The sequence below is a fragment of the Mauremys mutica genome, chromosome 12 (genome assembly GCF_020497125.1).
Source record: "Mauremys mutica isolate MM-2020 ecotype Southern chromosome 12, ASM2049712v1, whole genome shotgun sequence".
Taxonomy (NCBI): Eukaryota; Metazoa; Chordata; order Testudines; family Geoemydidae; genus Mauremys; species Mauremys mutica.
The window spans coordinates 42,736,962-42,757,602 of record NC_059083.1 but is presented as its reverse complement, the minus strand read 5'-3'; the positions used below and the strand labels follow the sequence as shown (position 1 = coordinate 42,757,602).

Genomic DNA, 20,641 nt, shown 5'->3' with positions numbered 1-20,641 from the left:
AGCTTCCTCAAGGATTGAGCTCACAACCCTGGGTTTAGCAGGCCAATGCTCAAACCACTGAGCTATCCCTCCCCCCATTCTCTGCATTCTGAAAACTGATAATTTATTCCTACTCTTTGTTTCCCATCTTTTAACCAGTTACTGATCTATGAGAGGACTTCTCTCTTATCCCATGATGGCTTACTTTTCAAAAGTCAATTTAAATTAAATACATTTTTTAAAAAAAATATATATTTTTTAGAAATCTAGACCTGTTATGTGTTTTGGTGTAACTTGCATTATCCTTATGTTAAATGTGCATTATCCTAACAAAACATTTACTTTATTCATATCTCTTTTATATATCTCATCAGTCCTGAAACCCCCTCCCCCATAAATTCGAACACCCCCACTAATTTCAATTCCTGGTGAGAGGCACAGTGCCCTGCATGTGGGGATCACCTGGGCCAGAGCTGCGAATCTGAGCAAAGTCTGCCCCAGAACCATCCCCCTGAGCTCCAGCCAAGCCTCACACTCAGGCAAGATGTGACTCTGCTCCTGGCGGTGTCGGACGCACCCAGGGGGCTGTGTGAATGCAATGCACCCCTGACAGTGTAGTCCCACACGCTGATAGCGATTCCTTACCTGGTAATTCTGGGCGGCCTGCTCCATGGGGAGCACAGTGTGTGTGGTGAGCATGGACTCCCTGCACACCAGGTAGGTGGGGGGCTGATCCTTCTCACAGAACAGTTTCAGAGCCTCCTGGTGTCTCACACATTCTCTCCCCATTGGCCTCATTCACTGCCTGTTGGGCTGTAGGTCTCTCTGCTGGGTGGTCGCTCTGCACTGGGGGCCAGGAGCAGTTTGGCTCTGACTCCCCACAGCACTGGCTGAAGTGCCCACAGTCAATAACCACCAGATCTTTGAAATCCTCCCAGCAGACACAGTATGTCTCTTTGGCATTAATGCACAAAAGAAGTTGGTGTTGTGAATTACAGGTGCCTGAGTGGAGAAAAATCACTGTGATACACAAAGCCTATGATAAGCTCCTCAGCGCCTGTGCACTGAGTGGGGAGAGATAGGTGCCTTGGATTATATCTCAGCCCAGCTAGAGCAACTCAGGCCAGCAGGCCTGGTGCTAGCACACTAAAAATCACAGTGTGGATGATGTGGCAGCCTGGCCTCTCAAGCCCACCTGACCCCGTCAGTCTGAGCTTGGATGGCTAAGGCCGAAACCTGCGCCAGTGCCATCATGGCCACACTGTGATTTTTAGTACACAAGCTCAATCCCAGCTAGTATGACTGCATCCACGTGGGCTGGAAGACTCACGCCCAGCTGCAGGGTGTACATATCATATCCAATAAACTGCTTTTGGCATATAGAGGTTACTCAATGGCGTATGGGGGTTTGTGTTTAATGCATCTCAAATTTCACTTCAGCCTCCAGATCTGAGCAATTACAGTTATGAAAAGATGCCGAAAACTTTAACAATCCCCCCTAAAGCCTGTGTCACTGAATTTGGCAAGGACAAATTTCACATTGATGACAATGTGCTGTTCTGTACAGTATGCAGCAAGGCTGCAGATTACAAATTGAAATGCTATTAATTGTATTTTATTATAATGATTGATGGCACTGGTAGGCTTCGAACTTTGCTTAAAAACTGTAAATATATCAATAAAACATTGTCCTCAACAGATACCTATATATATTGTGGCTAGGGAAACTGAAGTTCAGTGTTTCATTTTATTAGCAGAAAAATGGATTTTTAAATCGATCATTTTGTTAAGTATCAGAGGGGTAGCCATGTTAGTCTGGATCTGTAAAAGCAGCAAAGAATCCTGTGGCACCTTACAGACTAACAGATGTTTTGCAGTATGCGCTTTTGTGGGTGAATACCCACTTCGTCAGATGCATTTTGTTGTTGTTATTTTTTTATCATGGGAAACTAGGACCCCTGGTTTAGGGTGACCAGATGTCTCTATTTTATAGGGGACAGTCCTGATATTTGGGGCTTTGTCTTATATAGGTGCCTATTCCTCCCCCCCCCCCACACCCTATGCCAATTTTTCACTCTTGCTGTTTGGTCACCCTACTATGGTTATTACTAAACTGGAACCCCATCCCCTGAGCCAGCCAACCCCCCCACCCTGGGGCTAGATTGGAGCTGGTGCCCCCTAGGCTACGTCTACACTACCCGCCGTATCGGCGGGTAGCGATCGATTTTTCAGGGATCGATATATCGCGTCTCATCTAGACGCGATATATCGATCCCCGAACGCGCTTATATCGATTCCGGAACTCCACCGCCGCGAACGGCGGTGGCGGCGTCGATATGGAGAGCCCCGGAGATCGATCCCGCGCCGTGAGGACGGGTAAGTTATCGATATAAGATACTTCGACTTCAGCTACGTTATTCACGTAGCTGAAGTTGCGTATCTTATATCGATTTTTCCCCTTAGTGTAGACCAGCCCCTAGAGGGGAAAGGCTCCCTGTCCCAAGCAATGTAGTGTCCCACTTTACGTCTTCACTATCCGCCATATCGTCTCATCTAGACGCGATATATCGATCCCCGAACGCGCTCATGTCGACTCCATAACTCCACCAACCCGAACGGCGGTAGCGGAGTCGACATGGGGAGCCGCGGACATCGATCCCGTGCCGTGAGGACGGTAGGTAATTCGATATAAGATACTTCGACTTCAGCTAGGTTATTCACGTAGCTGAAGTTGCGTATCTTATATCGATTTTCCCCCATAGTGTAGACCTGCCCCCAGTCTTGCTCCCTGTTGTTGCCTCCGCATATGCAGCGTCCCTTGGTGGGGGCTCACGCTGCTCCTCGCAGGGCTGGCCTGCCCTGCCATGTGCTGAGCGCTAGAGGGCTCCAGTGATTCTTTGTCTCTTTCTCGTTCTCTGCTCAGCTTCCTGGCTCAGAGCCTGCTGCTGGACCGCCTGCATCGTGAGCCGGGAGCCCGGGCCGAGCCGCTGCTGCTCCCCAGCGGGGTGTGTGCGGGGAGAGCCCTTCCCTAGCGCCCCTCTGTGCCCAGCCGGGGGGACTTTCTCCGGGGGCTGGAACCGGCCCCTGGGGCAGCCCCGGGCTCTGCCGACACCAGTCCCTGAGCCGGAGCCTGCAGGTGAGGGGTGAGACCCGGGGAAGGGCTGGGGCCGGGCAGGAAAGTGACTGTGCACCAAGGGCCCCTCCTCGCCCCAGCTCTGCTCCCGGGGGGCGGGGGTCTGCGAGTCCCAGAGCTGCTGCCCTCCCTGCCCCCCTGAGCGCCTGCAGGAGCCGAGCCAGCTCCGGAACTTTATAACACCAACGCCTCTGTTTGTGTGTGTTTCTCTTTGTCGTTCGACGGCCTGAAAGCCGCCCCCCCACCCAGGCACTAGTTAATCTAGAATAAGGTGGGTTTGGGGAATAATCCGAGTGTTTAAAACGAGCTCTGCTATTGAGATGCATGACTGGGGAGTTTATTCATGAGCCATACATTAGCTCTTTAATATGTGTACAGCAAAGCTCAGTCTGTCAGATAATAATAATTACTAATTGTTCACATTAATTACTCAATGTATTAAGGTCCTTGCTTGGAATGCACCATAAAAATGCAACGTGTTATTTAATTAATAAACTGGAGCTAATTTCAGTGCCTGCAGTTTTATTGGACAATCTGCTTGTTTGTTTTCCTGTTAATTTTATGTAATGAAGGCAGAAGAGTCAGACACAGAAGTCAGAATTGAAGAAGGGCAGTTTGTGCTGGGCAGGGTAGCCTGGGCCTGTCCAGCAGCACAGGCCTTTGTCTGAGAAGAGAGGTTTTGGAAAGGGGCTGAGGTTTGTTTGGGGATGGGGGAGCTTGTGTTGTTTGTTGAACATGGAGTTACTGTGCTTCTTGGTAGTTTTGATATGTGATGGTTTTAATCCTGTGTAAGCCCTGCAAGTGTCTGAGTGGCCATTAATGGTGTAAACTGTGCCCTTTTAGTGTGTGCCCCCCAATTTTGCGTGCACAATTATTTTTCATGGGCAGATGGCATTTGTGCACCCATGCTAAAATAGTGAACTTGTGTCAAAAAACCCAAACCACCCACATGGGTACAAACCTCTGGGGTTCTGTTCTGAGGCTTGAGAGAGGAGTGAAGCTGTGGTCAGAGCAGGAGTGGGAGAGAGGACTCCTGGTTTCTGTTGCTGGTTCTGGTAGGGGAGTATGATTCTGTTTCTGGGAGAAGAATGAGGTCTAGAGGTCAGAGCAGAGGGGTTGGGAGTCAGGACTCCCATGTGTCATAGAGTTTAAAGGCAGATGGGGCCATTAGATCATCTGCTCTGAGCTCACAGGCCAGAGACTCTTACCCAGCCTCTGTCTCCGGTTTTTACACTAACTGGTTGTGCAGCCTGGGGGACATCACTTTACTTCCGGGGGTGTGTTTGTGTCTCTTCTGCCCTCTGCAAAAGGAAGATCCTCATTATTTTGCGATATTGCTGCTGATGGTGAGATGGGACCTTCACAAGCAAATAAAAGGCAGTGCCTTTGCCCCAAGGACAAGGTGCCTGAGGGCCGGGGACAAACCCCAGGGCAGGAGAATGAGAGCTAGAACAGTGAGGCATAAAGATGGATGATTCCGCATTGTGAGGGTAAACTCCCCCAAAGCTACCATTGTCCTTCCTCCTGTTTATTCTCCTTCATCCTTCTTTGTCCCAATTCCCTGTTCCCTTGGGCACTCATTTGTGCTCAGAGTGAGTGGGTGTAAATCACTCCCCACTGGGCATGGTAGCCTTCCACACCTGCTGGGCTCGGCTGTCAATGGTCCAGCACTTCCCCTCAGTGGGAGCGGGCACATGCATGTGCTGACCCTTTCCCCGTGCCTGCCTCCTGCAGGCCAGCAGTTTGGAGCTCCTCTCAGGAGCCTGTGCTTTGGAATCCCAGCCTCAGCGACTATGTCTACACTGTAGTAAAACACCCACAGCTGGCCTGGCTCAGCTGGCTTGGACTCATGGGCTGTGGGTCTCTCAAAATGCAGTGTAGACATTAATGTTTGGGCTGGAACCCCAGGATCTGGGACCCTCCCACCTCACAGGGTCTTAAAACCCAGGCTCCAGCCCCAACCTGAACATATACACTGTGCAATTATACAGCCTGAACCCCAGTCAGCTGACATGGGCCAGCTGCGGGGATTTTATTCAGTGTAGACACACCCAGCAACACCCCCATTCTAAACCTGTCCTGTGTGGTTTCCTTTGATTCATTCTGAATTTACCACCTTTCCATTGCATTTACAGGGGGGAGGGATAGCTCAGTGGTTTAAGCATTGGCCCACTAAACCCAGGATTGTGAGTTCAATCCTTGAGGAGGCCACTTAGGGATTTGGAGCAAAATTGGTCCTGTTGGTGAAGGCAGGGGGCTAGACTTGATGACTTTCAGGGTCCCTTCCAGCTCTATGAGATAGGTATATCTCCATATATTATATATATCCCCTTGCTCTGGTGTTGTCAGACAGCATGAACAGCAGCCCCTGATCTACCATGTTTATACCACGTCATGCCTCCAAGGGTGTTTTGAAAGTGCTTTCAGATCTTTGGCTCAAGCTGCTATAGGGGTGAATAATCATTAGATTATTCCCTCCCTTTCTGAACATCGAGCCCTTGTCTCAATCTCTTCCAGTAGTGACTGCCTTCAGGGTCCCCAGTTTTCTGTAACACTGTGTCTTCTGTTCCCTGCACTTACAGAGGTGGGGTGAAGGAACTATCTGGTCTTACCATCTCTGCTAGGGTGGCACCTGCCGCCAGCACAGAAAGAGACTGGGTTTAAATTCAGGAGTTTACTTTATCTAATAATGATTAGAGAACTATGTAGTCACTTATGGTCTCATTTGTTTTCTTCCCCTGGAGCAGGATTTCTGGTTCCCCAATGCAAAGTGATCTCACTGATGGACGGAGGGGAGGATCCCCGGGTCCCCAGTCTCCAGGGCTCTGAGGAACAGGAGATCCCAAGGAGCCCCCGCACAGATGAGGAATCAGCTAAGCTGGTTCAGAAACTGTCAGCAAGTGAAGGAAAACATCTGGGGTTCCCACCAAGGCCCTGTGAGCACCCCTTGTTCTTCTTCATCTCAGCCAGACAAGGATTGTCACCACCAGGTGCCATATCCTCATGGCAAATGTCACTCACAGCTTCCCACCCACCCTGGCGCTTGGCAGTAGCTCATTTCCCACCAGCCTCCTTCCTCTGATTGCTTGGGTGGGCTGTGGAGGAAGAATTGGTCCCCTCCTGCCTCTGCTCTGGGGAGGGGATTGTGGGATTCAGCTCCTGATGTTTTGGTCTCCCCCCAGTTGTTGTTTGGTTTTGTTCAGCCCTTTCTCATTCCCCATCTGAGCTTCCCTCCTCCCTGACACAGGGCTTGACTCGTGTCTGGATTCTCTCTCTGTTCTAGCAGGTGATGAGACAGTGAGTGAGAGCAAGGAGGAGAACCCTCAGCAGGAAGGTCCTGAGCAAATGGAACCACAGGGGGCACTGTCGGGAGATGCTGAAAAGAACATTTTCCAGAATCCTGGGCAGGGAGAAGCCCATGAGAGTCAGCAGGGAAACCAGCTGGAGGAGAGACGGGGTGAATCCACACACCATGTGGGAGCTCTCAAGCACAGCATGGGTGGTAGGACGCTGCCCATAGGTGAGAACCAGAGCACCTGCACTGAATGTGGGAAGCAGTTCAGCCGGAGCTCATATCTGGCGCAGCACCAACGGGTGCACACGGGGGAGCGTCCCTATACCTGTGCCACCTGCGGGAAGAGCTTTGCTGTCAGCTCTGCCCTGCTCCGGCACCAGCGCACTCACACAGGTGAGCGGCCCTACCAGTGCCCCGACTGCCAGTGCAGTTTCAGCCGCAGCTCCCACTTGATGCGGCACCGGCGCTGCCATGCACAGGAAGGGCCCTGCCACGGGCTTGGCTTGCCGGGCGAGCGCCCCTTCGCCTGCCTGGACTGCTGGCGGACATTCAGCCAGAGCTCGGACCTGGTGCAGCACCAGCGGGTGCACACGGGTGAGCGCCCCTACGCATGCACCGACTGTGGGAAGATCTTTGGCCGCAGCTCACACCTGCGGCAGCACCGGCACACACATACTGGGGAGCGCCCCTACACCTGCCAGGATTGTGGGCGCTGCTTCAGCGATGGCTCCTACCTCATCAAGCACCAGCGCACCCACACTGGTGAGAAGCCCTACACCTGCCCTGACTGCGGCAAGGGTTTCAGCGTCAGCTCACAGCTGGTTCGGCACCGGCGCGTCCACACTGGGGAGCGGCCCTACACCTGCTGGGACTGCGGGAAAAGCTTCAGCCAAGGCACAGACCTGGCCACCCACCAGCGGTCCCACACGGGTGAGCGCCCCTACGCCTGCCCTGATTGCGGGAAGGGCTTCAGCGACAGCTCCTCCCGCATCCGGCACCACCGGCTGCACATCCAGGATGCCCCATGATGGGCTGGTCGTGTGATGCAGTCAATATTACCCCGGCAACTAGGACCGGGCCCCTGTTTGATGGGTGCTGTACACCATAGAACAAATTTACCCTAATTGTGAGTGCAACTGTAAAACATGCGTATAACTTCCTAGCATGTCGCACTATCAAAGCCCAATGAACGTTGCTGGGAAAAGGTGCAAGGAGGAGACAGAGTGAAGCAGCCAAATAAAAAGGCCTTGTGATGTAACTCAGGGACTGTGTTCGGGTCACGCTGTGTAAACAAGAGACTTGTGGGACCGAAAATCCATGAACCAAAATTGGTGTGTCAGAAATTAGGCATATTGGTAGACAAACTAATGAGGGGCAGGGCTATTTGGCCTGTCACTCGCCTTTGGTGGGCCTCAGATAGAGACTAGGGGGAAAATGGGCATGGATGGATCCAAAATGCTGGATGGGGAAAGGGAAGGAACAAATGTCACCATTCTGGTGCCACCCTCACCTGGGACCCTGGGCCTTCACCATCCTGCCCTGACCAGACGAGCCAGAGAGAGGGACCCAGGGACACTGCCTCTAGCTAAGTCCCAGACACCACCTGATCTGGCCTGCGCCGAAAGCTCACATTGGCATAGCTGTGTCTCTCGAGGGTGTGAAAACCTCACTCTGTAGCTCTGCCGCCCTAGCCTCAGCACAGGCACAGTTTGGGGGATGGATGGATTTTGCCATTGACATAGCTACTGCCTTTGGGAGGTGGATTACTTGTGCTGACTGGAGAGCCCCTGCTGGCTCTATAGCAAGTGTCTACACGGACTACACCGAAGCACAACAGCATGTGCAGCTGTAGCTGTGCCACTGTAGCCTTGTAATTGTAGACATAGCCGGAGACTTTGTCGACCCCACCCCATTCTGTCTGTTTCCTTACCCACCTTCCTTTCCAGTACTCTCTTCTTGCCTTCTGTTTAATGACGGTCAGGCTTAGCTGCCTAAGACTGCATGCTTTGTAAGAGCGCTGTGAGCCTGTGACCAGAGACAACTAAAAGCAAGGCAGCCCGATGCTGGTGCGTTGTTGCCGGCTTGTCTGGACTATGTCTGAACCGTTGCTTTGCTGCGCTGCCGAAGACCATTCCATGCAGCATGCCAGGTGACACGGACCCGCCTCTGATTTGAAACGGGTTCATGGAGTCACTGCAGATACCTGCTGAGGGCCATTGATCCTTGAGGGAGTCAGAGTCTTTGATCAGGAATCGCTCACAGTTAAGCTTGCTGGACAGCACTCACAGGGAGAAAGTGGGATACATCTACACAGCAAGCAGAAACCCATGGCAGCAAGTCCCAGAGCCTGGGTCTACAGCAGAGATCCCCAAACTTTGCGTTTGGGGGCACAGCGGGGGTCGGGCCAGCCCCCATGGGGGGCGGGAAGGGAGCATCACCCAGTCCTGCTCTGCCCTCAGCTCCACTCCAACCCTGGCCCCAGCCCCTGCCCCAGCCTCTGGCACCTGGCCTGGCTGCAGCATTGGCTCCTGACCCCACCCCCACCCCACCCACAGCCCCCGGCTCCTGGCCCCAGCTGAAGCTCCAGCCTCAGTCCTTGGCTCCTGACCCCAAACTGCTGTCTGGCTCTGGCCTGGCTCCCAGCCCCAACCGTGCCCCCATTCCTGGCCCTGGCTCCCAGATGCCTGGCAACTCTACTGCTCTCAGCAGTGCAGCATGGCCTGGCCGGCAAAGAGAACATACTGCAGATCCCATAAGGCAATAGGGGGTGGGGCACAGGCAGATTACATTGGGGGTAACATAACAGAGGGTGTGACATAAAACATTTGGGGAGCACTGGCCTGTAGCGTGGGGCTCTGGCAGGCCTTAGAGCTGAGACTAGCTGTATAGATGTGGGTGCTCAGGCCTAGGGAGGGCAGAGGGCTTGAGACCCTGAGCGCTCATGTCTACACAGCTGCTTTTAGCAGCCGTAGCGCAAATCCTCCAGCCCACGGATGTGGAGCCAGGCTCTGAGACGTGCTGCCAAAAGCTCTGCTTGCCATGTAGACTTATCCAGGAGTGCCAGAATCCAAGGCTCAGGCTAGGAGTCATGTGGCCTACCCTTGTAGAAGAGTGGGATCCCTTGGGGGTCTGGCAACAGGAAGGGGTCCTCCCAAGGGACTCCTTACAAGCTGGGGCACAGCACAGCCCCTAGGGGTCTGTGGCATCTCCCCACTGCCGTGGGAGCACTGTGAGGGGGAGGGGACGCTCTCTATGTCCTCTGGCCAGGGTTATGGCCTAGCCATTAGATTACAGCACTCCCAGGACACCCCATTAGTCACCCCACACCCTCCCCCTGGCTCCTCTGGCCTGGCTGCTCGCTAGGGTTGCCAACTTTCTATTTTCAGAAAACCAAACACCCTTGCCTCACCTCTGCCCTGAGGCCAGTGCCCTGCCCTGCCCTGCCCCTTCCTGAGGCCACGCCCCCTCCCTCCTCCCTCCGTGGCTCGCTCACTCCCATCCTCACTTTCTCATTTTCACTGGGCAGGGCCAGGGGTTGAGGTGTGGAAGGGGGTGTGGGTTTTGGCTGGGGGTGCAGGCTATGGGGGGGGTTGGGGTGCAGGAGGGGGCTCCAGGCTGGGGCTCAGGAGTTCAGAGTGTGGAGGCTATGGGTGTGGGAGCCAGTTTGGGTGCAGGAAGGGTCTCAGGGCTGGGGCCAGGGTTTGGAGTGGGGGTGTGGGCTCTGTGCAGGGCCGCCCAGAGGATTCAGGGGGCCTGAGGCAAAGCAATTTCAGGGGCCCCTTCCATAAAAAAAAGTTGCAATACTATAGAATACTGTATTCTCGTGGGGGCCCCTGTGGGGCCCAGGGTAAATTGCCCCACTTCCCCCCCCCGGAAGCCCTGGGAAAAATAAACATTTAAAAACCTTTCGCAACTCGGCACAAACCCAGTTTTGAGAAAACTTCTGTACAAGGTATCACTGGTTCTCAGCATCAGCTAGTGCTAAAAGGCACTAAAGCTCATTAAAAGGGTTGGACAAATATTTTCCATCAATTTTTTTTGGATCAAAAACTAGGGGTTTTTAAAAAGCAGAAAAAGATCATGGACAATGTCTGCTTTACTTCAAAATTTGTTGTGGTTTTTTTAATTGAAAAGCTGAAATTAGTCTGCCAAAACCTGAACCTGGTTTGGGGTTTCAGAAGTGTGTGGCCAAATATTTGCTGCTTGCTGTGTTTGTTTAAAGAAACAATAAACTTCTGCTTAAAAAAAATCCAAAACTTTTGAACCACCTCAGCTTGTGACCAAACACCTGAGCCCATCCAGTCAGAGATTTTTCCAGGTTTCTGATACTCTGCTGGCTTCCTTGACTCACATCTGTCTCTATAACTTTGGGTTCATTTAGCTTAGAACGTAAGAACGGCCATACTGGGTCAGACCAAAGGTCCATCCAGCCCAGTATCCTGTCTACTGACAGTGGCCAATGCCAAGTGCCCTAGAGGGAGTGAACCTAACAGGTAATGATCAAGTGATCTCTCTCCTGCCATCCATCTCCACCCTCTGACAAACAGGCTAGGGACACCATTCCTTACCCATCCTGGCTAATAGCCATTAATGGACTTAACCTCCATGAATGTATCTGTTTCCTAGAGACTGGCTCCACGGGGTCCCTCACAAACTGGAGACGGTTACTGTGGGTTTGTTTTTATTATAGCTTATGTACATACTCCACAAACTGAGCATTTGAGCTTGTTCCTGAATCTGGGATGAGCCTATGTTGTGAAAACTGAAATGCTCAAAATAGCATGTGCATGTGAATGGACACAGGGTGCTAAAATTAAATTAACCCAGGGGTGAAAATTAAATTAACCCAGGGGTTCTCAAACTGTGGGTCAGGACCCCTCGGGGTCACGAGGTTATTACTGGAGGTCACAAGCTGTCAGCCTCCACCTCAAACCCCGCTTTGCCTCCAGCATTTATAATAGTGTTAAATATATAAAAAAGTGTTTTTAATTTATAAGGGGGGGGGTCACACTCAGAGATTTGCTATGTGAAAGGGATCACCAGTACAAAAGTTTGAGAACCACTGAATTAACCCCTCTGGAGCCTCGGGGAATGCAGGGGAAGGGAGTCTTCCTTAGTAGGGTTGGGAAGGAGGTAAGTGGTGTAGGATATTGCTCTTCTCATGTGATCTCTCCCCCATGGGAAAGATAACAGCTTGGCTCTTTGTGTTAAATAGCTGTCTGCAAGCCTCAAACTGCTGAATGAGCTTTAGGGTAGGGAAGGCTGTGCCTCCCCAAACAGCCTGGCCCTGCCCCCTGTCCAACCCCCACCCACTTCCTGCCCCCCAACTGCCCCCCTCAGAATCCCCGACCCATCCTGCTTCTTGTCCCCTCACTGCCCCCCGAAGACCTCCTCCCCAACCACCACCTCGGGACTTCACCCCCCCACCAGCCCGCCCCGTTCCCTGTCCTCTGACTGCCCCAACCCCTATCCCCCCCGCTGAGTCCTGACAGACCCCCAGAATGCCCACGATCCAACCTCCGTTCCCCATCCCCTGACTGCCCCTCCAGAACCTCTGCCCTCTCCCTGTTCCCTGACTGTCCCCGGGACTCCCTGCCCCTTATCCAACCCCCTCCCCGGCCCCAGCCCCTTGCCATGCTGCTTACCCCCACCTCACCCCTCTCCCGGAGCCTCAGCATGCCGCATCCAGGAGCAGCCCTGGACAGCGCTGCAGCGGTGTGACTCCAATGGGGCCCCGGAGCTTGCAGCCCCACCCCCTTACCACGTGGCTGCGAGCAGGGCAGAGCTCAGGCCCTGCTGGAGCCAGGCTGCTTTAGCTTTGTCCAGGGGAAGGCAGCGGCAGAGCTGGGGCCAGAGCATTTTCTTGGGAGCCCCTGTGGGGCCTGGGGCTTGGGGCAAATTGCCCCACTTGCACCCCCCTCTGGGCAGCCCTGGGATAGCGCTGACCTCAGGCGACTCCCAGAAGCCGCTTCTAGGTGGAGGGGTCAGGGGGCTCTGCCCCTGCACACAGGCACCACCCCCGCAGCTCCCATTGGCCATGGTTCCTGGCCAATGGGAGCTGCAGAGCTGGCACACAGGGTAGGGGCAGCTCACGGAGCCTCCCTGGCTGCTCTGCCTAGGAGCCAGAGGGACATGCCACTGCTTCCGGGAGCCATGCTGAGTTGGGCAGGGAGCCTGCCTGCACCACAATCAGACTTTAAACCACCCAGTCAGTGGTGCTGACTGGAGCCACCAGGGTCCCTTTTCGACCAGGCATTCTGATTGAAAACCGGACACCTGGCAACTTTACTGCTCTCAGCAGTGCAGCATGACCTGGCCAGCAAAGAGAACATGCTGCAGATCCCATGTGCTGTACAACCTGTGTAGCAGCAACCGGGTGGTGGGGGAGTCATGTGGGATTGAACTGGAGGCCTCTGGCCGTAAGAGCTCTGGCTACAGCCCAAGTATGCATGGGACCAAAGGAGGCGAGGCTGGGGGAATGGGGCCTGGTAGGGATAGCGGCAGAGGGGGGCAGTGAGGCAGGGTGCAGGAAGATGGGGCATGGGTGGGAGAAGGCACAGGGGATAGGCAGAGAGGGAGAGGTGTGGGTGGGAGAAGGCATGGGGGACAAGCAGAGAGGGAGGGGTGTGGGTGGGAGAAGGCATGAGCAGGGCCAGCTCCAGCTTTTTTGCCACCCCAGGCAACGAAAAAAAAAAAAAGAAAAAACCTGATTTAGCTGCCACTGAAGTGCTGCCAAAGAGGAAGAGACAGAGTGAAGGACCCGCCGCTGAATTGTTGCCGAAAACTAAAGTGGGGCGCTTCAGTTGCCTCCAAATTGCCGCCGAAGACCCCAATGGAGTGCTGCCCCGTTCTATTGGCTGCCCCAGGCACCTGCTTCCTTCGCAGCGAGGGAGGGGTGTGGGTTGGAGAAGGCACGGGGGATAGGCAGAGAGGGAAGGGCGTGGGTTGGAGTGGGGATAGGCAGCGAGGGAGGGGTGTGGGTGGGAGAAGGCATGGAGGACAGGCAGAGAGGGAGGGGTGTGGGTGGGAGAAGGCACGGAGGACAGGCAGAGAGGGAGGGGGCGTGGGTTGGAGCGGGGACAGGCAGAGAGGGAGGGGACGTGGGTTGGAGTGGGGATAGGCAGCGAGGGAGGGGTGTGGGTGGGAGAAGGCACGGAGGACAGGCAGAGAGGGAGGGGGCGTGGGTTGGAGCGGGGACAGGCAGAGAGGGAGGGGGCGTGGGTTGGAGTGGGGATAGGCAGCGAGGGAGGGGTGTGGGTGGGAGAAGGCACAGAGGACAGGCAGAGAGGGGGGGGCGTGGGTTGGAGCGGGGACAGGCAGAGAGGGAGGGGGTGTGGGTTGGAGTGGGGATAGGCAGCGAGGGAGGGGTGTGGGTGGGAGAAGGCACGGAGGACAGGCAGAGAGGGAGGGGTGTGGGTGGGAGACGGCACGGGGGATAGGCTCTCTGCCCCCCTCAGAGGTGTGGGTTGGAGAAGGCATGGTGTACAGGCAGAGAGGGAGGGGTGTGGGTGGGAGAAGACATGGGGGATAGGCAGAGAGGGAGGGGCGTAGGTGGGAGAAGGCATGGGGGATAGGCAGAGAGGGAGGGGCGTGGGTTGGAGTGGGGATAGGCAGAGAGGGAGGGGTATGGGTGGGAGACGGCACGGAGGATAGGCAGAGAGGGAGGGGTGTGGGTGGGAGAAGGCATGGTGGACAGGCACAGGCTGAGGGCATGGGATGGAGAAGGCATGGTGGACAGGCAGAGAGGGAGGGGGCGTGGGTTGGAGCGGGGATAGCAGAGAGGGAGTGGAGTGGGTAGGAGAAGGCATGGGGGATAGGCAGAAAGGGCGGGGTGTGAATGGGAGAAGGCACGGGGGATAGGCAGCGAGGGAGGGGTGTGGGTGGGAGAAGGCACGGGGGATAGGCAGAGAGGGAGGGGTGTGGGTGGGAGAAGGCACGGGGGATAGGCAGAGAGGGAGGGGGCGTGGGTTGGAGCGGGGACAGGCAGAGAGGGAGGGGGCGTGGGTTGGAGCGGGGATAGGCAGCGAGGGAGGGGTGTGGGTGGGAGAAGGCATGAGCAGGGCCAGCTCCAGCTTTTTTGCCACCCCAGGCAACGAAAAAAAAAAAAAGAAAAAACCTGATTTAGCTGCCACTGAAGTGCTGCCAAAGAGGAAGAGACAGAGTGAAGGACCCGCCGCTGAATTGTTGCCGAAAACTAAAGTGGGGCGCTTCAGTTGCCTCCAAATTGCCGCCGAAGACCCCAATGGAGTGCTGCCCCGTTCTATTGGCTGCCCCAGGCACCTGCTTCCTTCGCAGCGAGGGAGGGGTGTGGGTTGGAGAAGGCACGGGGGATAGGCAGAGAGGGAAGGGCGTGGGTTGGAGTGGGGATAGGCAGCGAGGGAGGGGTGTGGGTGGGAGAAGGCACGGAGGACAGGCAGAGAGGGAGGGGGCGTGGGTTGGAGCGGGGACAGGCAGAGAGGGAGGGGGCGTGGGTTGGAGTGGGGATAGGCAGCGAGGGAGGGGTGTGGGTGGGAGAAGGCACGGAGGACAGGCAGAGAGGGAGGGGGTGTGGGTTGGAGCGGGGACAGGCAGAGAGGGAGGGGGCGTGGGTTGGAGTGGGGATAGGCAGCGAGGGAGGGGTGTGGGTGGGAGAAGGCACGGAGGACAGGCAGAGAGGGAGGGGTGTGGGTGGGAGACGGCACGGGGGATAGGCTCTCTGCCCCCCTCAGAGGTGTGGGTTGGAGAAGGCATGGTGTACAGGCAGAGAGGGAGGTGTGTGGGTGGGAGAAGACATGGGGGATAGGCAGAGAGGGAGGGGCGTAGGTGGGAGAAGGCATGGGGGATAGGCAGAGAGGGAGGGGCGTGGGTTGGAGTGGGGATAGGCAGAGAGGGAGGGGTGTGGGTGGGAGACGGCACGGAGGATAGGCAGAGAGGGAGGGGTATGGGTGGGAGACGGCACGGGGGATAGGCAGAGAGGGAGGGGTGTGGGTGGGAGAAGGCATGGTGGACAGGCCCAGGCTGAGGGCATGGGATGGTGTGGAAGCCAGTAAATAATATATGGGATTGTTATTGTTTGTAGTGTTGTTAGTTAATTTAGGATTATATTATTGTTGTTGTTGTTGTAAATAACGTAAGAATAGCAATACCTTTCATGTTCATGCTAATCATGCATTGTCATTACGTCCCATGACGGCTGACATGTTTGCTGTAGAATCTGAAGTCCATGGTTTCATGCGAATTGAGATTTGAAATTGTTTGTTGTACTAGAAGTACAAAAGGGGGGAGTGTGGAAGCCAGTAAATAATTAACAAGGATTTGAAGAGATCTTAATGAATGTTAGTTAGCAAGAGTCAGGCCATACTGTAACCTTAATGACGTAAGACTTGTAGGAGCAAAGATAGTGCGAGGCGACAGGACAGGAACTGTGTACAAAGTTATTACGACCTTGCAATCACTAACCAAAATGCAGGCTTGCTTTTCCTAGGATTGAGACAAATAAGATAAGCCTTTTTGCTATGTATAAACAAAATGTAGTTGTTGCTTTTTACTGTCTGTATTATTGTTAGAAATTGTCTGTAAAAGGTATAAAGGCTTGCTGTGATTGTTTACCAGTTGAGAGACCTGTCCAGGACTGGGGTGACCCTGTGTCCTATGGCACTCTCTCCCTCCATGGTAATTACTGGAGAAATTAAAGAATTTGATTTTGCTGCACCCAAACAAAAAGCGAGAACTGAGTTTTTCTTCGACAATGGAGAAGGCATGGTGGACAGGCAGAGAGGGAGGGGGCGTGGGTTGGAGCGGGGATAGCAGAGAGGGAGTGGAGTGGGTAGGAGAAGGCACGGGGGATAGGCAGAAAGGGCGGGGTGTGAGTGGGAGAAGGCACGGGGGATAGGCAGCGAGGGAGGGGTGTGGGTGGGAGAAGGCACGGGGGATAGGCAGAGAGGGAGGGGTGTGGGTGGGAGAAGGCATGGGGGATAGGCAGAGAGGGAGGGGGCGTGGGTTGGAGCGGGGACAGGCAGAGAGGGAGGGGGCGTGGGTTGGAGCGGGGATAGGCAGCGAGGGAGGGGTGTGGGTGGGAGAAGGCACGGGGGATAGGCAGCGAGGGAGGGGTGTGGGTGGGAGAAGGCACGGGGGATAGGCAGAGAGGGAGGGGTGTGGGTTAGAGCGGGGATAGGCAGAGAGGGCGGGGTGTGGGTGGGAGAAGGCACGGGGGATAGGCAGAAAGGGCAGGGTGTGAGTGGGAGAAGGCACGGGGGATAGGCAGCGAGGGAGGGGTGTGGGTGGGAGAAGGCACGGGGGATAGGCAGAGAGGGAGGGGGCGTGGGTTGGAGTGGGGACAGGCAGAGAGGGAGGGGGCGTGGGTTGGAGCGGGGATAGGCAGTGAGGGAGGGGTGTGGGTGGGAGAAGGCACGGGGGATAGGCAGAGAGGGAGGGGCGTGGGTTAGAGCGGGGATAGGCAGAGAGGGCGGGGTGTGGGTGGGAGAAGGCACGGGGGATAGGCAGAGGCTGAGGGGTGTGAGGGATGCAGCAGTGGAGGGATATGTGCGTTTGAGGGAGACGTGAAGCATGTGGTGCTGGGGGCATGAGCCCCTATGATACATGCTGGGCAGTTCTTGGCGTGAGGGTTCTGATCTCCGAGGCTGGAACATAGTTGGCATCTCTGCCTTTCTGTTTCTCCTCCTAGCCCAGGGCTGGGCCCTGAGCTGGATCTTGGAGGGGTGGGGCAGGGTGGGCTGGGAGCTGCTCCGGTACTGACAGCCATTTCACCCCTCACCCACACTCCGTGTCTGCACAAAGCCGCCTCTGATCCAGCTCTTTGGCTGCTCCCCCTAGAACTGGGTCTCGCCCACTCTATGCTAATGGCATGGGGTGGAGTTTTGGGACTCAGTGCAGCTCCGAGGAGGAGGGAGGCCGCAGGCCAGACAAAGCCTGCATACAATTAGCAGACTGAGCTGGACAAAGCAGCGCTGTGAGCAATGAGCTGCTGCCAATGGGCTTCCAGCCAGAACCCGGCGAGAGGCACAGGCACAGGCACAGGGAGCAAGAGGTTGGAGGGAACCTGGTGACCCCGCCCTGCCTACAGCCTTCCCCACCTTCCTCTCACCTGGGTCCTGGCTGTGGATAGGGACCTGGCACTCCTGGCGCTGCAGAGCAGGAGTCTGCAAACCTCACCCCGTGCCAGCCATGGTCGAGGAAGATACTGAGCTCTGGGCAGCTCCTCCCCATTATTTAATGAGATAATTTGGATCTCTGCAGTATATATAACCATAAACATCCTATCTATGGTCAATACAGCCTGGTCCTAGCAGGCCGCGGGAACGTCAGCCTGGCTGAAGGGGAGTGGGAGCTGGGAGCAGCTGTAAGGGGCTTTCACTGCCTGGGAGACAGGCTGAGGCCAAGAGAGGAGCTGCTGGCTGGGCCCAGCCTGCTCCCTCCCTGGCTCGTGCTGGGGAGTGGTGTGCAGCACATGGCAGCCCATCCCCTATCGCCTGTGGCTTCTCCCGGGCATGTTCAGGGTCCCCGCTGAGCGACCTGGCACCTTGCACCTCAGCTCCATCTCGGGGAGCGTTTGTCAGACCTGCTGGCACCCGTAACACTGCCTGGCCATTGTCCAGAGGCTGCCACTACCCCGGAAGGCTGCCACAGGACAGGTCGGTGACATTCCTGTTGCCCACTGCCCAGGGCTGGGTGCCCTGCCTTATCCCTGCCCGCAGCAGCCCCCTCTGGGACAGGCCAGACAGGAGCTGGTGTGATCCTTGTGGCGGGGGGGTTGCAGATGGCGAGCCAAGGACACAGCCCTGTGTGCTTGTCTGCCTGCCCCACTCTTCTGGGACCTGGCCGAGAGTGACCCGGGAGTGTTGGCTCTGCCCTTGCTGGGGTGGGTGATTAGCACCAGCAGCGTGGGCAGGCGGCCCTCTGGAGGAGCAGCCACCTGTTAACCTCCCAGGCTCCGCTGAGTGCTGATCGGTAGGATCCTAGAACTCCCTTTGCCACAGGAAACCACAGAATGTGTGGTTACAGAGAGTCTTTAGTTTTTACATTGTGTGCGAAAACCATATACAGCAGAACCCTGGTTATTCGCATTATCTGGCTCTCTGTATTAACCAAGCCAGGCTGACAGCCCGAGTCCAGGGCCAGCAGGGTGCCTGCTGTCAGTCCCCAGAGGAGCCTGCTGTAAGCCGAAGGCAGAGTCCTGCCACCCAGTGATGGCCAAGGGAGAGGCTCTAGGCTGGCAACTCAATTGCTGCTTTCCCACCTCAAGCCCCACCCCCACTTTCTTCTTGTCCCAGCAACTCCGCCAGGGGCGGCTCTAGGAATTTGGCCTCCCCAAGCAGGGCGGCACACCGCGGGGGGTGCGCTGCCAGTCGCTGGTCCCGCGGCTCTGGGGCACCTCTTGCAGACGTGCCTGCGGAGGGCGCGCTGGTCCCATGGCTCCGGTGGAGCATCCGCAGGCATGCCTGCGGGAGGTCCACCCGAGCCGCGGGACCAGTGAACCCTCCGCAGTCATGCCTGCGGGAGGTCCACCCGAGCCGCGGGACCAGCGCACCCTCCGCAGTCATGCCTGCGGGAGGTCCGCTGGTCCCGCGGCTCTGGTGGACCTCCCGCAGGCATGACTGCGGAAGGTCCGCCGGAGCCGCCTGCCACCCTGCCTGCAAAATGCCGCCCCAAGCGCGCGCTTGGCGCGCTGGGGTCTGGAGCCGGCCCTGAACTCTGCACCCAGCCTCTTTAATCTGCTTCTCCCACGCCCTCTCTTCCTCTGCTGCCAACTCTGTGATGCCTCCAGGAGCCAGCCTCCAGCAGGGCCAGGCCAAGCGGCTGCAGGGTGCTGGGATCTAGTCAGGTACAGACACTGCCTGGGTGAGTCAGAGCCAGCACCCCCTGTAACTGCGTGATCTAGTGGCACACCCACACACACATTGTACCTACTGTCTAGCTAGGCTCATTTCCCTCTGGCTGGGAGTCTGGGTCACTGAGCGGGGCAGGCAGGGACTAGATAAGGATAGGTCCATCAATGGCTATTAGCCAGGATGGGCAGGGATGGTGTCCCTAGCCTCTGTTTGCCAGAAGCTGGGAATGGGCGATCACTTGATGATTGCCTGTTCTGTTCATTCCCTCTGGGGCACCTGGCATTGGACACTGTTGGAAGACAGGCTACTGGGCTAGATGGGCCTTTGGTCTGACTCAGTAAGGCTGTTCTTATGTTTTTATGACACCCCGACTGTCAGCAGTGCTCAATGTGCGAGGGGCAGATCTGAAACAGAGCCTCTGGAGGACACAGAAGATGGGATGGACCCAGCGAGAAATGCCTTGTGGTAAGCTGCCACCTCAATACAGCCCATTGTGTCCAGATATGGCATTGCAGCAGCCACATCTCAGTTTCCACCATTACTCCAGCCATAGGAGCTGTCTGGATTCGTTCCCCACTCTGAACTCTAGAGTACAGATGTGGGGGACTGTGAAGGAGTAGGAAGCACAGACTGTCTGTGCGGGGGAGGGGAGAGCCAGAGGTTTAGGTGAAGATGCAGGAATTCAACTGTGAGCTGAGCTTGGCCTGGGGGAGGGGAGATGACACCTCTGGCCAGGGGAGACAAAGGAAAGGAGCTGAGGAAAGAGGAGGGGCGAGAGGGAATGGGCAGATGAGTGCTGGCTGGAGAACAGAGGGGAGGCAGGGAGACCGAGCTCTGATCCCCAGGGGGGGCTGTGGGGCCCCCCAAGATGGACCTATCCGGGGGATCCGGTTATCTGTGCCTGCAAGACCTGTGTTGGACTGTGTTCCTGTCGTCTAAATAAACCTTCTGCTTTACTGGCTGGCTGAGAGTCCTGATGAATCTGCAGGGAGTCCGGGGGTGCAGGACCTGACTCCCCCACACTCCGTGACAACTGGTGGCAGCGGTGGGATCGGCGGCACCCCGTGGACGGCGCTTCCTGCCGTAAGTGACTGGGGAGCAGTAAAACGAAGGGGCGAGTCCCCCCTGGGCGAGTGTGGCCAGAGAGCAGGACTTTGCAGTAACAGGGTCCCCCGGGGGATCACAGCGAGCGATCCCAGGGGCGGAGGAGTCTGCAGCTCGACCCTGGCAGAGAGGTGGTGAGCTCAAGGACTGGCACACTAGGGGTCCCCCTGGAACCCGTGGGGAGCGGCGAGCACCCCAGCCTGCGAGTGGCCAGCAGGAAGATGTATTCCCAGAAGCGCAAGTGTGAGCTGGTGGAGCTGTGCAAGCAGAGGGGGCTGCACTGTGGGAAGCTCACCAAGGCCC

The 20,641-nt window shown here is 56.1% G+C and overlaps 1 protein-coding gene across 1 annotated transcript; it reads left to right on the top strand.

Moving 5' to 3' along the window:
* The first annotated feature begins 2,867 nt into the window (after nt 1-2,867).
* On the top strand, nt 2,868-10,179 carry LOC123345062 (zinc finger protein 768-like). Its single transcript, XM_044981688.1, has 3 exons — nt 2,868-3,115; nt 5,860-6,048; nt 6,396-10,179. The coding sequence occupies exons 2-3, from the start codon at nt 5,895-5,897 to the stop codon at nt 7,433-7,435; spliced, it is 1,194 nt and encodes a 397-aa protein (XP_044837623.1). The 5' UTR covers nt 2,868-3,115; nt 5,860-5,894; the 3' UTR covers nt 7,436-10,179.
* Nucleotides 10,180-20,641: the final 10,462 nt, after the last annotated feature.